Source organism: Ctenopharyngodon idella, chromosome 13 (assembly GCF_019924925.1).
Source record: "Ctenopharyngodon idella isolate HZGC_01 chromosome 13, HZGC01, whole genome shotgun sequence".
Classification (NCBI taxonomy): domain Eukaryota; kingdom Metazoa; phylum Chordata; class Actinopteri; order Cypriniformes; family Xenocyprididae; genus Ctenopharyngodon; species Ctenopharyngodon idella.
The window spans coordinates 3,954,923-3,972,222 of record NC_067232.1 but is presented as its reverse complement, the minus strand read 5'-3'; the positions used below and the strand labels follow the sequence as shown (position 1 = coordinate 3,972,222).

The 17,300-nt window shown below is 34.9% G+C and overlaps 1 protein-coding gene across 7 annotated transcripts in view; it reads right to left on the bottom strand.

Moving 5' to 3' along the window:
- Positions 1–378: 378 nt before the first annotated feature.
- Positions 379–17,300, bottom strand: part of cpeb3 (cytoplasmic polyadenylation element binding protein 3) — a 37,984-nt gene continuing 21,062 nt past the window's right edge. For 5 of the 7 annotated variants that reach the window (XM_051917429.1, XM_051917431.1, XM_051917433.1 and 2 more), the window contains 7 exons: positions 16,389–16,412; positions 14,348–14,515; positions 13,064–13,153; positions 8,792–8,910; positions 8,189–8,303; positions 7,851–8,032; positions 379–6,045 (listed from right to left, as the gene is read on the bottom strand). In XM_051917429.1, the coding sequence (XP_051773389.1) occupies positions 5,818–6,045; positions 7,851–8,032; positions 8,189–8,303; positions 8,792–8,910; positions 13,064–13,153; positions 14,348–14,515; positions 16,389–16,412 (926 nt within the window). In that variant the 3' untranslated portion in view covers positions 379–5,817. The remainder of the gene's footprint in view (positions 6,046–7,850; positions 8,033–8,188; positions 8,304–8,791; positions 8,911–13,063; positions 13,154–14,347; positions 14,516–16,388; positions 16,413–17,300) is intronic. The other 2 variants (XM_051917430.1, XM_051917432.1) reach the window with 1 other exon arrangement.

Sequence of the window (17,300 nt, the reverse complement as noted above, 5' to 3'; positions counted from 1 at the left end):
CGAGCTGCCTTTGGTTGTAGTTCGCAACTTCACCGCTAGATGCCGCTAAAATTTACACACTGCACCTTTTAAGTAATTTTAGATGTTTATATTTTAGTTTATATGCCAGAGACACAAATGGCACCTGTTTTGTAGAATATTAGTGTCTTGCTCTTTTCACCTGCCGTGCCGAATATTAAATATCAATTCACAACTTCTGAAAAACATCTGTGGTGAAAGTGTCAGAGGGGGAAAAAAAAAAGGCCTGAGTTAAAACTATTATTATTTTGGATAAACTGTCCAACATCTCCTGCAACTGGTGGTTGGTTTGTATGGTTTCGTTTCAGCAGTGAAGTTTTACAAGAGAATGGGACTGGAAAAGATGACAGTGTTTCACAGTGTCATACAATTACATTTAATAAGATTTGCTGTTTAGTACAGAAAAGGGAAAAATCATGAAGGTGGGAAAGCTAGTAAGCATTAGCAGCACTGCGTTTATTTGATCAAAAAGAAAAAATCCTTTAATCACAGTTTTACTGCAAAGTTAGACAAGCAGAGGTCCATATTAACAATCTCCATTCCAGATGTGAAATATATGAAATTAAAAGTTAAACTGCATTAGGAAAAAGTAGGTTTTTAAGCATTTAAAACAATGACATGGAGCTAAAAGTGTGGTAGAAGAGAAAAACACAAGCCAAAATGACCTAATTAGCTATTACAGAGATGATTTCTGTGAAACTGTCACTAAACACAGGTTGTTTTCTGACTATACAGCACAGCTTATCAAGGGTTTCAATGGTTGCAATATAGGAAAATCTTAAGACAAAGATGCTTTGAATGAAAACGATTAACACCGTGTCTACACAACGTGACAAAGCGACCGTTGCAAATCCATGTGTCAGAAGTAGCGCGAGCGCTTGAAGTACGTCAGAACGGGGAATTTGTCATGTCGATTCGCTCCGCGCTGCATCCAGTGTAGACAGCATCACTGCTTATAATGGGTTCACTGCTTTTGTTGCATGCGGTGTGTGAATCTTATGTTAGTTTAAAGTGACACAAGTCAAGAGAATTTTCATGTTTAAAGCCGTTATGATGGCTACATGAAATCTACTCCACTACACTCTACTCATAAATAAACGCACACATGCTGTGTTCTGACTGTGAATGTGGAGCTACAGAGCTTCAGAAATATCTGAGCTCAGTTTCATCTGTCTAGACTGGGTTTCACCACAACAACCTCACATTTGCTCCATTCTGCCATTATTTTTTATTGCCCATTCATTGTTACATTTCAATCACATACATTACCATCCATGATTGTGTTAATTTTTGTGTGCAATTTTTTTCCAATCACACTAATGTAAGCAACAAAACTGACAAGCTTTGCATTTTTTAAAAAATCTAGACATTTTAGTAACAGTATTACACATTTTTAGCTTAAAAAAGAAATAAAATGGGAAAAAAAAATTAAGAACTAGCGCCATAAAATTAATTTATTCCAAGTAAAAATACAAAATAATAACGACATTGACCAGACATGAAAGTCTCTCCCAGAAATAGCTAACATTAATGGTTGAGGAATTAGTGTGTAAAGAAAACACAAATAAAAAACAATGAAAAATATGTAAATGTGTTTTAAATCTCGTCTTTTTTTTCTTTTTTTTTTGCAAAAAATCTCTAAAAAATAATGAAAAAATTTCTCCGTACAAAGGCTACATTACTACTGGAAGGTACTAGCATGTCGAGTAAATACACAGTAGAAAATGATTTTAGTGAATCACAATGCTTGCAATGAAAATAAATCTGCAATAAAGATATATGCCTCTTTTTCTGTTCTTTTTTTTTTTTCTTTTTTACAAACAGTACAAACAGTATTGCACATTACAACAAAGAATCGAGGTTCTCAGCCTTTAAAAAAGGGACTAATTCAAGTCTTGGGTGAGTAGAAGGCTTTCCATTAAGTTGAAACGTTTAATATCTTTCCAGCTTCCCAAAATGAACATTGTTTTCTCTCCATCTTGCCAAAAACCATAACAAATTAGTTTTCCCTAAATTATATAAGTTTAACAAATCGGGGCATGTGCGCTTTACAAAACAAAGGGGAACATATCATTTCACGAAACATAAAAAAATAATGAACAGAAGATTTCACAACTCTGGTCAGCATAGTAAAGGACTGATTGTAAATATATAAAAACGTAAGTAGTATGTTCAGTTGACTTTATAAGCACCTGACGGCCTATTGACCCTATAGAATATATATATTTGAATAAAATATATATATTTTATAATATTTATAAGATCAGATGTTTGTGGAACACTGTGATGTTGCAGGAACAGCGTCTGTACTTCAGATTCCTACAGTATTCAAATAATACAGCTCTAACTCCTTCAGTTGTTTTTGTTTTTAATTTTTTTCCAAAAATAAACTTAAAAGCAAATAAGCATGACAAAAATAAAATTAAGCATCTGTTAAATCATTTTTTTCTCTAGCAGAATTAAATTAATATATATAGTCTTTATTTGAATAAACTTACTTAGAAAATATCAATCTCTCTCCTATTATATTTCAAAATTGAGGTATTGCAAAAGATTACATCAGTCAGAAAGCACACATATTTTTCTATTAAAAAAATAAAGAAAAAAAACAAACAAAACAACGCTGACTGTTCAACCATCCAGATACAAAGAGTAGTGCATAACAAATATTATCTACTACAGAGAAGGAACAAACATAGAAAAATCTGGGCAGGGAAAGAAATATCACAAAAACACCCAGAATTCACCATCATCAGGATCAGGGTTACCCACAATCCTCTTTTTCTCCATCGGTACAAAAGCAGTGTTCGCATACGTCATTTTTTCAGACCAACGAACTAAACGTGCCACCCTAAAGCTGACAGTTTTTTGACTCTCAGATAAGCAGCTAAGGCGCCTTTCTTCGCGTTCCTCTCCACCCTCTCTACTGTTCTGAATTTAGTTTAAAAATGTCCACCGTTGACATTAGCAGGTCATGATTCTACTTCAAGCTTCGCAGGATAATCTGGATATAAATGCAGCGGTCACTCAAGGTTATTCCGCCCGCAGTATCTCAAAGTTAGGTTACTGATTTAGAGCCAGTGTTCGCTTATTCTCCCAGAGTCACCGGTCGGACACAGTATTGTGAATCGTTGGCGTGCAACGTAGTGTTATTGGTCGTTTCGAGCCGGACTCTTTGGTTCTGACGGGACGCGTGTCGTGGGCTAACAACTAGTAAAGAGTGTGCGAAAGAAGGGACCGTATGTTTACATACGCTAGTTTCACAGGACGTTCCATGTCAGACATCAATAACAGTTAAAGCGAATCACAGTTCTAGGCGTCGTCTAACTGAACTACATAGTGTATAAAAATTGCACAATTCTATGAACAATCACTGCAAAAAAATACTTCACCTGTTAAAGACATTTTGCTAGAAGATTTCCTACATCTAACTGATTTGAAACACCACTGCGGTTCTGTTTGGAGTCCCTAAACGGACATGGTGATGGTTAAAACAATGAGATGGGAGGAAAAGTATATTTCATTGCTTTTGGTTTCACTCGCAAAACTTTACCGTTCGCTTGCAAAATTTTGTGATGAATAAAATGTTGTGGGAGAAAAAATAATTACATATACATATATATATACATATATATATATATATATATATATATATATATATATACACTGGTGTTTTTGCAAGCAAACGTAAAGTTTCTCTGGAGAACACAAAACTTTTACGAGAGAACGCAAATGTTTCGAGCAAACAAATGTTTTGTAAGCAAACGAAAATGTTATTTTTGAGCAAACAAATGTTTTGCGAATGAACAAAGTTTCTCAGGGAGTGCTAATGTTTTGCGAATGAACGCAAATGTTTTGCGAGCGGACTAATGTTTTCCGAGCAAACAAATGTTTTGTAAGCAAACAAAAATGTTTTTTTTTTGAGCAAACAAATGTTTTGCGAGTGAACACGAAGTTTGTCAGGGAATGCTAATGTTTTGCGAGTGGACGCAAATGTTTTGCGAGCGAACTAATGTTTTTCGAGCAAACAAATGTTTTGTAAGCAAACAAATTTTCTTAGGGAACGCTAATGTTTTGCGAGCGAACATTAATGTTTTGCGAGTGGACGCAAATGTTTTGCGAGCGAACTAATGTTTTTCGAGCAAACAAATGTTTTGCGAGCAAACAAAGTTTCTTAGGGAACGCTAATGTTTTGCGAGCGAACATTAATGTTTTGCAAGGGGACGCAAATGTTTTGCAAGCGGACGCAAATGTTTTGCAAGCGAACGCTAATGTTTTTTGTGAAAACTCAAATGTTTTGTGAGAGAACTTTAAGCAGATGCAAATGTTTTGCGAGCGAACGCTAATGTTTTGTAAGCGAACAAAAATGTTTTTTTGAGCAAACGTGAATGTTTTTGTGAGCGAACACAAAGTTTCTCTGGGAACGCAAATATTTTGCTAGCGAACGCTAACTCTTTGCAAGTGAACGCTGTTTTACGAGAAAACAAATGTTTCGTAAGCGAATGAAATTTTTTTTTTTTTTTAACAAATGCAAATGATTTGCGAGCGAACAGTTTCTCGGGGAACGCAAATGTTTTGCGAACGAATGCTAATGTTTTGCAAGCGTACTCAAGTGTTCTGCGAGCGAACGCTAATGTTTTTCTAGTAAACGTGAATGTTTTGTGAGAGAAAGCAAACGTTTTTCGAGCAGATGCAAATGTTTCGTGAGTGAACGCTAATGTTTTTCGAGCAAATGCAAATGTTATGCAAGCGAATAGAATTTTTTTTTTTTGAGCAAACGGAAAAAAATGTTTTGCGAGCGAATGCAAACGAATGCAAAATTAATTGGGGGACAAGCAATACTTTTGTAAGACAATTTTTACAAGCAAACGCGAAAGCATTGAGAATTTTTCCTCCCCTCTTATATTTTTTTCCCATTATCATGTTCCCTGAAGAGCTCCTAAGCACTGTCATCTGGCCGGTCTCATGTGGGAAATGAAAGTGATGCCCGATTTTACAGCATGCATCGCAGATTCATTTACATGCAGTTTCGGTGCAGGTGCAGACCCCTCGGAGCGCTCGTCCACCTGAATAAATTATGACGGTATGGGTTCATACCATGGATTTAGCAGCAAAGCTATTGCAGAATTACATGTAGATAATACTAAAAAATGTATAAAAAAATAAGCCTAAAAAATCTCAGCGAACAGAAAGAGATGCATGCATGAGGTATTACTATTCATTTCAACATGGAAAGCAAATGGTTGTTTACTTTAATAACTTGGGTGTTTTTTAACAGCTCACCTGACATGATTTTCTTAATGAATTAACTTTACCTTTGGTAACTCTTTTTTTTTGTCATCATCTAAAGGGGAATTTCCTATCACTCTTTCATCACAATAAGTGCATGCTCCTTTAAAAAGTCTGACACCCAAAATGTATTATCTATGTGTATATAGATAAATATAAAATAAAAATATATCCTTTTTGTAAATGTATATATTATGTATATAGTCTCACACTGCCTAATGTTACCTATATGGAGCACTAAACCGATCAAACGAAGGATAATGAGAGATTAAAGCACAACATCCTGATAAGCGTTAACATCGACTGTTTGTGCCAAAGTGCAACGTTTGAGCGCGCAGACTCAAAATTCATATTTTCCTAAATGTTCGTAAGCAGAGAATATACTTGACAGAGATATCATGATATTTGTTTTCTAAAAACAAAAGATGAGAGGGGAGATCCATGTGTGGTTACTGGTAATGGTGTTGAAGGTGTTTGGTGGGTGGAGAGGGGGCGATGTGACGGATGTCATCAGCTCCAGCGGAAGGACACATGCCGAGGTCGGTCTCCACCTTCCTTCACCAGCGGTTTGTGGAACTCACGGCCGGCGCGCGAGTGGATGCTCGCCCAGCAGTACTCGCAGTAATACTGCAGACAGGTGACGTTGGCACAGAAAAAAGGGGCGAATTTTCCTCCGCAGCGAGCGCCCTGACATTCATCACACATCTGATCGTCCAGCACGTACGGTTTCACCTCCACCTGCGAACACATTATAGAGAGCTAAATTCAAAGCTTTGTTTCATGTGTCTGAAATAATGAGGACAAACCTGGGTTATTATAGTTAACTAAGACTTAAGCCATAAAAATAAAACTTTTATATAAATATATATAGAAGTCAACATTTGAAGTGGATCAAAACCTTTCATCAAAGTTGTCCTAAAACCTTCTTTTTATAGGACTTTGATGAACTTTTTGGATCCACTTCAAATGTTGACTACTGTATATATTTGTTATATAAATATTTTTGTTAAATAAATTAAACATTAACTGAAATTAAATAAAAATATTTTTTAAAAAAACAAACATCTCTTTTTCATTAACTTGTACTAAAAATAACTTAAACTAAAACTATATATTAATAAAAATAATATAGACATTAAAAAAAAAATGATACAAAATTACTAAAACTTTTTTTAATTACATTTTTTTTTTTTTTTAATTGTTAAAATAACAATGTGATTCATGTACATATATATGAATATTTTGGAAATTAATACTTTTATTTAGCTAGGATACATTAAATTGATCAAAAGTGACAGTAAAGACATTTATAATGTTACAAAATTTTTCTATTACAAATAAATGCTGTTCTTTTGAACTTTCTATTCATCAAAAAATCCTGAAACAACAATATCATGGTTTCCACAAAAAATATTAAGCAGCACAACTGTTTTCAATTGATAATAAGAAATGTTTCTTGAGCAGCAAATCAGCATATTAGAATGATTTCTGAATGACTGTATGATTTCTATATGATTTCTGATCACGTGACACTGAGGACTGGAGTAATGATGCTGAAAATTCAGCTTTGCATCACAGGAATTAATTACATTTTAAAACATATTTAAATAGAAAACAGTTATTTTAAATTGTAATAATATTTCACAATATTAATGTTTTTGATTAAATAAATACAGCCTTGTTGAGCAGGCAATACTTCTTTCAAAAAAAACCCCAAAAATTTACCAATCCCAGACTTATATATATATATATATTAGTTTGGGATCAGAAAGTAAATTCACATTTATACTAACAACACAAAATGAACTATTATTTGATTATGTGACATACTGAGGGGGTAATTCTGGTGAGTATCCAGTTTTAGTCCAGTGACCATCAGATATTTACTTCTGAATAACATTCCCAAAACAGTCCAGTAACTTCAGTGTGTACATATGCGCGCAGGAATAGCATGAAGCTATAATTAACAAACGCCACGTCTGAGACTTCAAATGGCTGTCAGGCCTCCAGAAGCCCATGGTCATGTTGATTACACACAGTCTGCTCTGGGGTTTCCACAGTCTGTATTGTTGGCTGTATGGAAAAGGCCTACAGGAAAACCACGGTACAGAAACTGCCACTATTCAATCACATCTAGAATTACAGTTATAAAAGTACAGTATAAAAACCTCCTCTGACACTCGTCTAGTCAATGCGGCATTCATAGTGTCCTGCAATTTTTTTTAAATGGCCCGTGGTTGAGCAGATTTCCCATTTGTAAAGTGTTTTTCACACAACTGTTTCTGTCTGGTAAACCCTGGCTGCTTTTTAGAAGGTCAAACGGCGTCAAAGTTCAAATTGTTTGAAGTTAAATGTCACATTATAACGTGCCGTCGAGGGTATCGCTGTAGCTTCTTAATGATCAATGCATTAGGAGTCACGAAAAGTAAGATCTTAGATTAGTACTGCATTTGATTTTGCTATTCAAGGCCCTGCATTGTGTATAATGAGATCCATTCGAGAGTTTGCCGTGATTCTGCTAGCTGTTATATGAGCTCACTCACCCGTTTGTCAATGTCATTATGCTGCAGCTGGACAAATCTAGCGCTGATGGCAGCGATGTAGCTCTGCTGATTGGAGAAGGCCACTCTGCCCGCCCCTTTGGGGTATTTGAGTTCTGGGTCAGTGTCAATGCCAGCGTAACACACACCCCCATACAGTCTGTCCATGATCATAGCCAGCTCCACTAAACACACACAGGAGAAACACAACATTATACACAGTATGAAGGTGATCCACAAGAGGTTAATAATAACCCATTTTGTAAATATGCATTATGTCTGTGAAAAAGCAATTTTACAGCACAAGAGATACTATATGAGAGAGAGAGAGAGAGAGTCACCTGCACGTAGAGGTCGTGGAACGCCTCCCACAAAGATGGTCTTGCGTGGGTCAAGAGGCTGAGAGCCATCCATCACGAAATCACTGTCACTCAGGTTCCACGGGCGAATCTGGACCTGAAGAGGAAAAACAGCTGATCTGTAAAAGAAATTCAATGTAGGATGCTTCTTTAAGCCCAAGTAGGACCAAACTAGCTTTCTCTGAGGAGGTTGGGTACATTTGTGTATCCCTCTGTGATTATAATGAACTATATAATTTTATAATCATTTATATTTCATATTTTACATTATATATATATATATATATATATATATATATATATGTGTGTGTGTGTGTGTGTGTGTGTAATTTCTTCATTTTACAATCAAACATGCATATATTGAATATTTTACATACATGTATACATGTTGGACAGACAGACAGACAGACATGAAAACAGACATGAAAATTATTGTATCTGAAACATCATTTAGAAATCTACTCTGGTCTGAATGGTGCTTTTGTCTAGATAAGGTGGTAAACCATATTTCTTTGGATGACAGATCTGACAGATCCACTCCACTGAGCTTCAGTGGGCACTGAGCTGTGGCAGTGCTTCACTCACTGGTTTATCTTTAATAGTGGGGCTCGAGACACACAGGTAGAGTTTCCCATCCTCCTCGATGCAGGCATCAATGAGGGCCTGGACTGAACTCTCCTCCTGGAAGAGCAGGAAAGCATAACCTGCAGAAGGAAGAGCATGAGAGATGAGGCAATCTCTGGCTGCAGACCAAAAGCACTCTAACTGAGAGTTTCAAAAGACTCACAGGAAGCACATAACCGCTACAGACGGCAGAGACAGGAATGTGCATGTGTAGGAATAAAGACAATATGTCTGAAACTAACAGGAACCAAATTCCATCTTTAAAGAGTGTAGGAATGTTATATATATATATAGACACACACAATTTATAACTGGATAAAAAATACAATGATAAATAATATGTAAATAAATATAAATGCAATACTAATCAACCATTAATTTACTGTACACCTAGTGTCTCCCATGCTCATTTGTTCAGTCACTCAGGCTGGTAGCTAAGGATGGCACAGAACAAAGCAAGAACTAAATGTGGGAAGGGAATTGTCGAGAGGGGCATGACTGTGGGCGGAGTTATGCCGAGGTGAAATCAGGACAGATTTGAGAGTGGTTTCTGTAGCTGGAATTACTAAAGACAGAACACTGGGGAAGTGGAATTATCTGAAACTTGCCAGTGTCACATTTATTTCACATTACAGCTACTACCACAAACATAAATTTAATATTATAGTCACAAATTTTCATTAAACAATATTTCCTAAGCAGATTCCTTCTGCAACAAGAAACATTCTTTGACATAACTATAAGGCACCCAGTCGGTCTCTATGTCTCTTATGCAGTAAATCCAGGACCAGGATTATTAATGTTATACTATAAATAAAGAGTCATTATTGTCTGTAGTTTAACTATCATTGTTCTGACTTTAAACATTTTGCATTTAGACTGCTTTAGAGAGCATATATGCTGTCTGTCTGTGAATTCATGATGTCCATCATTCTCAATTCCTTTTGAATGAGTGTTTTTCCTCAATAACACTGCAGTATGAGAACATCAGGATCAGAGCCAGCATAAAGACCAGAAGGAAGAAAAGAACAAGGCGTTCTGCCTCAGGGAAAGAGAAAGAAAGAGTGTAAGAGGCAGTCGAAAGGAGAGAGAAATATGTATGAACAACTTTGGAAAAGTGAATCAAAGGCATCAAAAGGAGATTTTGGAGAGATTCATGTACAAGCATCAGATTTATTAGAGAACAGATTGAGACCATCTCCTAAGCTTAAATATAATAAATAAATATATAAAAATAAATTCAGATTGGATTACTCTACCCAATAAGAGATTACAATAAAAAAATACATTAAAAATATATTTTTTATGTATTAAATACATTTTAAAATATATATAAACATTAAATATTTTTATTTAATATTATTATTATGAATATATTTTCCCACTTCATCCTAAATGAACTACTGTGTCCACAAATATTTTCACACTTTTATGCGCGCACTGGTAAAATATCTACTATAACAAAATTATTTATATGCTTGCAAAAAATTTATTCATCAGATTACACTGCAACTTCTGCAATCCTTCGTTAGAGAACAATGCTTTTTGTTTTGATAGTGTAATTCTTTCATCTACCAGCAGGGGCTAACTGGATCATGTTAACCATGTAAACCTTGACTTAATTTCCATCCTGTTTTCAAGCTGGTCTCTGAACAGAAGGAGCTCTTCAACAAATCTCAGTGTTACTGATAAGCATGTAACAGCCTCATGAAGGCATTTAACTCCATTTAATGTGTTTAGAGCCTCAGGGCTGACCTCAGTCCTGCCCACTGTGAGTCATGATGCTTTACACAACACTGGATGGAAAAATGACCAGCATCTTCCATTCACGCAGTCTGGATCAGCGTTTCATATGAGCTGGAGGAACAATGAGCACATCTGCAAACAGCAGTTACACACAGTGACAGGACGGCTCAGGCATGTCTACAGGAGTCCAAATATATAAAATCCACAAGTGCAGATCATCATACAGAGCACAAATCTCATAAATGAAGATAAAATACAGTGGCCTCAAAAAGTACTTGGACACTTAAGACATTCTTAGTGTGTGAAATCATTGCATTATTTAACAAAATATAAAACCAAGTGACATTTATTCATATCCACTAAAATCAGCCAACTGAAGTTCTTGGTTTGATCATTTATTATGAAATGTATTCAATTTGTAAGTTTAAAAAATAAGCCACAATATACAAACTAGAAAAATTGTAACACTTTAGAGTCCAATTCTAGTTGTTAACTAGTTGCTTATTAGCATGCGTATTACTAGGATATTGGGTGTTTATTAGTACTTAAAAAGCACATATTAATGCCTTATTCTGCATGACTATATTCTACATCCCATAATCCTACCCAATACCTAAACTTAACAACTACCTTATTAACTATTAATAAGCAGCAATTAGGTGTTTATTGAGGCAAAATATGTAGTTAATAGTGGGAATTGGATCTTAATCTAAAGTGTGACCAGAAAAATTAGTTGCAATATTTACACAATAAAAAAGAGAAAACTTAGCATAAGCAGCTTACACAACAAGCAATTATTCACTGTAATGATCCAACCAAATTTTAGCATCCCATTTTAATCTCTTTATAGTAATCATGTCACAGTATTTTATAGTATAGTAATCCCACCGGACATTTTAATAACAGTTACAGCTCAGAGTACAGGACTTAATTAAATGAATTAAAATGTTTAATCAAATGAAAGATATATCTGGAATATCTATGTATATATAGATATATATTCCAGCTTTATTTACAAATTCTGCCTTACAACATATCAAAGTAATGAAAGAAAAAGCAACAGTTCTGAAAATTAATCAAAAGCTGAAAAACTAGAATAACAGGGTTGGAAAAGTTATCAGTCCTCTGATTTAATACTTGGTAGAGCCACCTTTTACTTTAATTACAGCCATTAATCATTTTGGATATGTCTGTACTAGCTTTCCACACCTAGATTGGGGAATATTTGCCCATTCTTCCTTGCAGAATTGTTTAAGTTAATATTAGTTAAAAAAAGTTAAAATATTCTCGTCGCTTTATAATATTAATATTGAACCACTGTACTCACATCAACTGATTTAAATATGTTTTTAGTACATTAATGGATCTTGAGAGAGGAAATGTCATTGCTGGCTATGCAGGCCTCACTGAGCCATCGGATTTCAACAAAAATATCTTAATTTGTGTTCCGAAGATCAACGAAGGTCTTACGGGTGTAAAACGGCACGAGGGCGAGTAATTAATGACAGAATTTTCATTTTTGGGTGAACTAACCCTTTAAGCCATTGCGTTGTTATTTTGGCGGTATGTTTAGGATCACTGCCATGTTTGAAGGTGAATGACCTGACCATCTTCAGCTGTCTAGCAGAGGGACGCAGGTTTTCCTCAAGAATTTGGATGTTCTTGGCAGCATCCATTTTCCCTTTAATCTTGACCAATTGCCCAGTCCCCACTGAAGAGAAACAGCCCCACAACATAATGCTGCCACCACCATGCTTCACAGAAGGTATGGTGTGTTTTGGGTGGTGTGTGCGGTGTTCTCTTTTCGCCAAATATAGCACTTGGACTTCAGTCCAAAAAGTTCAATTTTGGTCTCATCAGACTATAGCACCTCTTGCCAGATGGCATCAGAGTCTTCCAGGTGTGTTTTTGCATAGCGTAAACGAGAATGAGTGTGGCACTTTTTCAGGAAAGGCTTCTTTCTTTCAGTGCTATGTTTGGCAATATATTTTATTATATGGTGTATAATAAAATTATCCATACACTGTTAAAAGTTTCAACTTTCAGTGATATATGAGGACTGTACCTGTGCCATTTACCCGTCCAATCAAACTCTGCCAGCTCTTTCAAGGTACTCACACAAACATGTACGTGAGTTACATGATGAAATGTCTCTCCCTCTAGGTATGTATCTGTAAGTACTTGTCTGTGTGCGTCTGTTCAAGCCACAGCAATGAACACCTGGAGGCCCTATACACCGATAGAGACCAATCTGACGCACAGAACACAACAGCTTCCTGATGCTCATAGTAAACGCTCACCAGCATCCACACAATAGACTCATTTTAGGTTCATGCCGATTAGAAACGGTGCCTGACCGACTGTGATGTCATACTTTCACTTCTCAAATGCAGGAGGTGTCAAAGGGAATAATTCTGTCACTGATTTGTTAAACATTTGCAGCTGTATTAAAGTGCCGCAGGAGAGATGATGTCATAATGTCATTACCTTTAGGAGGAAAATAGGATTTGCTTTCTGCTTTATGAGGCCAGTCCACCACCAGGTGACCGTAGCGACGGAAACTGTTGGTAATTTCATCTGTAGGAAAAATGGAAAGTATTTAGACCAAAAATATGGATTTAAAACATTGTAGAAAATTTTTAGATATAATAATCTGTAGATATACTTTGGGTCACTTCTTGTTGTGGTAAATCTATGGGATTGATAGATTGATTGATTGACTGAATGACTGACTGACCAATTTTCCATTTTATTGTCAACCAGGTGAAAAAAAACAAAAACAAAACAAAACAAAAAAACAGGTCTAAGAGCTTGAAAAATAAATTTCCCACACCACTGAATTTAATAAAATGTTCTTTTTGTAAAATACTTTTATTTATTGGCATAATTTAGCAAATATATAGAACATACATTTGCACAATTATGGCCCCTTACCCCCTTCTGTGCCTCTGACATGATTTAAGTTTTTATTAATATTTTGCTTAGCTTATTAGCTTTAATTTTTATACTTTGTTTTCGTTTTAATTTTAGATACATTTGTAGTCATTTTGTTATGTACTTTTGTCATTTTGATTAGTTTTTTTTTAATATTTCTATTTAGGTTTAATTTATTTAATTTCAGTTTTAGTTTTTAAATATTTAATTTCCAGTTAGTAATTTTAGTGCTTCAACTTAAACTAAACGAAAAATTTAAAATGTTGATTTGGCATATACGTTTACATTTTTCATCTAATATTTATATTTTATTTTAGCTTCATTTCTATTCATCTTCACTTTTTTATTATAACAAAAATGTTTTAAAGGGTTAGTTCACCCAAAAATGAAAATTCTGAATTAATTACTCACTCTCGTTTACTGAAATCATGTGACTTTGGCAGTTTAATACACGCTCTGAACCACTGATGTTAATTATCTTGCTGGCAATGGAGGCCTCACTGAGCCATTGTATTTTATCAAAAATATCTTAATTTGTGTTCTGAAGATGAACAAAGGCCTTACGGGTGTGGAACGACATGAGGGTGAGTAATAAATGACAGAATTTTCATTTTTGGGTGAACTAACCCTTTAATAGGGATATCATCACCAACTAAATGTAAAACTAAAACACTAAAAATCATTGTGTATATGTAAGCAGATATATAATTTTATTTCTATAATTTTCTATTCATGATACTGTATCTTTACTGTATATTTATTAAATATTAATATTGATTAACATACCCTCTAAACTCAAATTCAACAGTGAGCCTTGTGTGTACGTGTGCCGTGTACCTTCATCGATGTCGGGTGGGAGTCCACCGACAAACACCTTTCTGGAGTAGCGCTCCATCCTCTCTCCGTTCTGACAGCGGGTGGGGGAGCTCAGGCCAGGGGTCAGCGCTTGATCACCATGACCGTCGTCCAAGAAGCCATCCTCAAAAGGAAACAGTGAAGAGCGACCTGCAACAGGAAGCAGAGAAAACAAACACAAGAAAAAGAGAAAAGGAGGAATCACACAGGACAGGAGATGAAAGGGAGAGAAACACAGAGAAGAGAAACAGATTAGTTGAGGAAAAAAAAAAGTAATTTCTACACTTATTAATTTAAACTCACTGAAATTGTTATTATTATTATAATATATACTACCGTTCAAATTTTTAGGGTAATTAAGATGTTTTTTAAAGAAATACATACAGCAAGAACTCTTGATCAAAAGCGACAGTAAAGACATTTATAACTTTAACATTAAAATGCTTAACTTTCTGTTCAAAGAATCCTAAAAAAATGTATCATGGTTTACACAAAAATATTAAGCAGAAACAACTATTTTCAACACAAGAAAATAATTGTTTTCAAAAATAAGAAATGTTTCTGAAGACTGAAGTAATGATGCTGAAAATTCAGCTTTGCATTACAGGAATAAATAAAATTTTAAAATAATTAAAATAGAAAACAGTTATTTTAAATGGTAAAAATATTACTGTTTTTACTGTATTTCCAAATAAAATCAAATAAATGCAACCTTGGAGAGCATAAAGCACTTCTTTTAAATATAAATTCAAATCCAAATTATTATTATTATTATTTAAAAAAAAAAAAAAAAAAAAAAAAAATCATACCGATCTCAAACCTTTGAACGGTAGTATAATATTTATTTCAAATGGCATGGATTACAACATATTTTAGTTAAAAAAGGTTAATTAATTTAGATATTACATGAAACTGGATTGTTCCAAAGTGAAATGAAACAAAGCTTTTTAGAAAATTATACATTTGATCACCATTAAAAAAAAAATTTAAAAAAAAAGAAATTCTAAATAATTACACAAACAACAATCCATTTCTTTACTCATATTTGTGACGTGTGAAATGTTAACCTGAAGACATGTTAAAGAAACACAGAGATGTGATCAATATGATCAGGTATGCATTACCATCCAAATATTCATAAAACAATGTATATTTTCATATTGCAATGCAAAAAAATAGTGCTGTGATCAGAGGTGTTGTCACTGTGTGAGGAGAGCATGGTAAAAAGACCTTTGGACACAAACACTGATATCCCTTTTCCATCTAAATTCCAGTTGATCACAAAAGGTTAATCCTAGGTTTGAGAACATATTTTAACATGCAAAGTTATTTAATTCATTGTCATGATGCTGCTTTAATTGATCAGTTTTTTAAACATAAGAAAAAAACAATAAAAAACACATATATGATTGTGAATCAATTTATTTTAGACAAATGGTGAATGAGTAGAATTTCAGAGTGACAAAAATAGAAGTATTACAGAAATAGAAAAACATTAACTAAATGCATCATGCCACATTGGGTACTTTCAGACAGCTTCAGTGATTGTAGTTTTTAGATGTTATTGGCTCATGGTGGAAAAGGGGTATGAGAGCAGTAGAGCGAAAACCAACACATGTGAGGTATAAACCCTCTGACACAGAACTGGATGACAATTAGTCCGACACTTGTAATGAGAGGTGCAGCAAGCCTGTATGATTCACTTCAAACATACAGGGCTTGTCAACCTTCTAAATAATATTTTAGTGATCACTGACCATTTTGTTAGGAAATCAATGGCTAAAATATTCATTGGACTCCTTAGTTTATATGCAATAATACAAAAAAGGAAACAATAATTCAATTATTAGCAGAAAACAATGGCAAAATTAACATGAATGAATGCAATCACTGCACAAAGGAAGCAGATATTGAGCCCCTCCCCTCATGTGTCCCTGTGACCCTCATAGACAACAGGCAAATCAGCCATAGCAAAAGCCCCATCATTTCTGCGAGCACAAACATAAAGAAGGCGTCAGGTTACCTCTTCTGCGACCATAACTCCTGGCTGCTCGAGAGCAGAGAGACGGGTGAAGATAGAGAATGAGGAAGAGTCAGAGGGGACAGACAGATAGAAGAGGGAGAGAGAAAGACATGGGGTTTTTCAAGCTTGGTTTCACTTGTTGTTGCATTATGACACACTTCATAACACAACACTAGTATGCATTGCATTGCCGCAAGAAATGTCATGGGTTTTTTATGGCTTGCTTTCTCTTTCATGTGAAGAGAATCTTCCAGATCAAGTGGCTAAACTGTTGACATGTTTATAGCTAGTTAAAGGAATAGCAACACATCCAGTTTAAAGGGTTAGTTCACCCAAAAATGAAAATTCTGTCATTAATTACTCACCCTCATGTCGTTCCACACCCGTAAGAGCTTTGTTCATCTTCGGAACACAAATGAAGATATTTTTGATGAAATTAGATGGCTCAGTGAGGCCTCCATTGACAGCAAAGTCACCATTGAAATTTCAAACATTTCGAAACACTTATGATGTAACGAAGCCACGTTTACTGAAATCACGTGACTTTGGCAGTTTGATACACGCTTCGAACCACTGATTCGAAACAAAAGATTTGTAAAGCTTCGAAGCTTCATTAAGCAGTGTTTTAAAAATTGCCCATCACTAGATATTGTTAAATAAAGTCGTTATTTCGTTTTTTTTTGGCACACAAAAAGTACTCTGTCGCTTAATAATATTAAGGTTGAACCACTGTAGTCACATGGACTATTTTAAATATGTCTTTAGTTGCTTTCTGGGCATTTGAAAGTGTTAATTGTCTTGCTGGCAATGGAGGCCTCACTGAGCCATCGGATTTGATCAAAAATATCTTAATTTGTGTTCTGAAGATGAACAAAGGCCTTACGGGTGTGGAACAACATGAGGGTGAGTAAT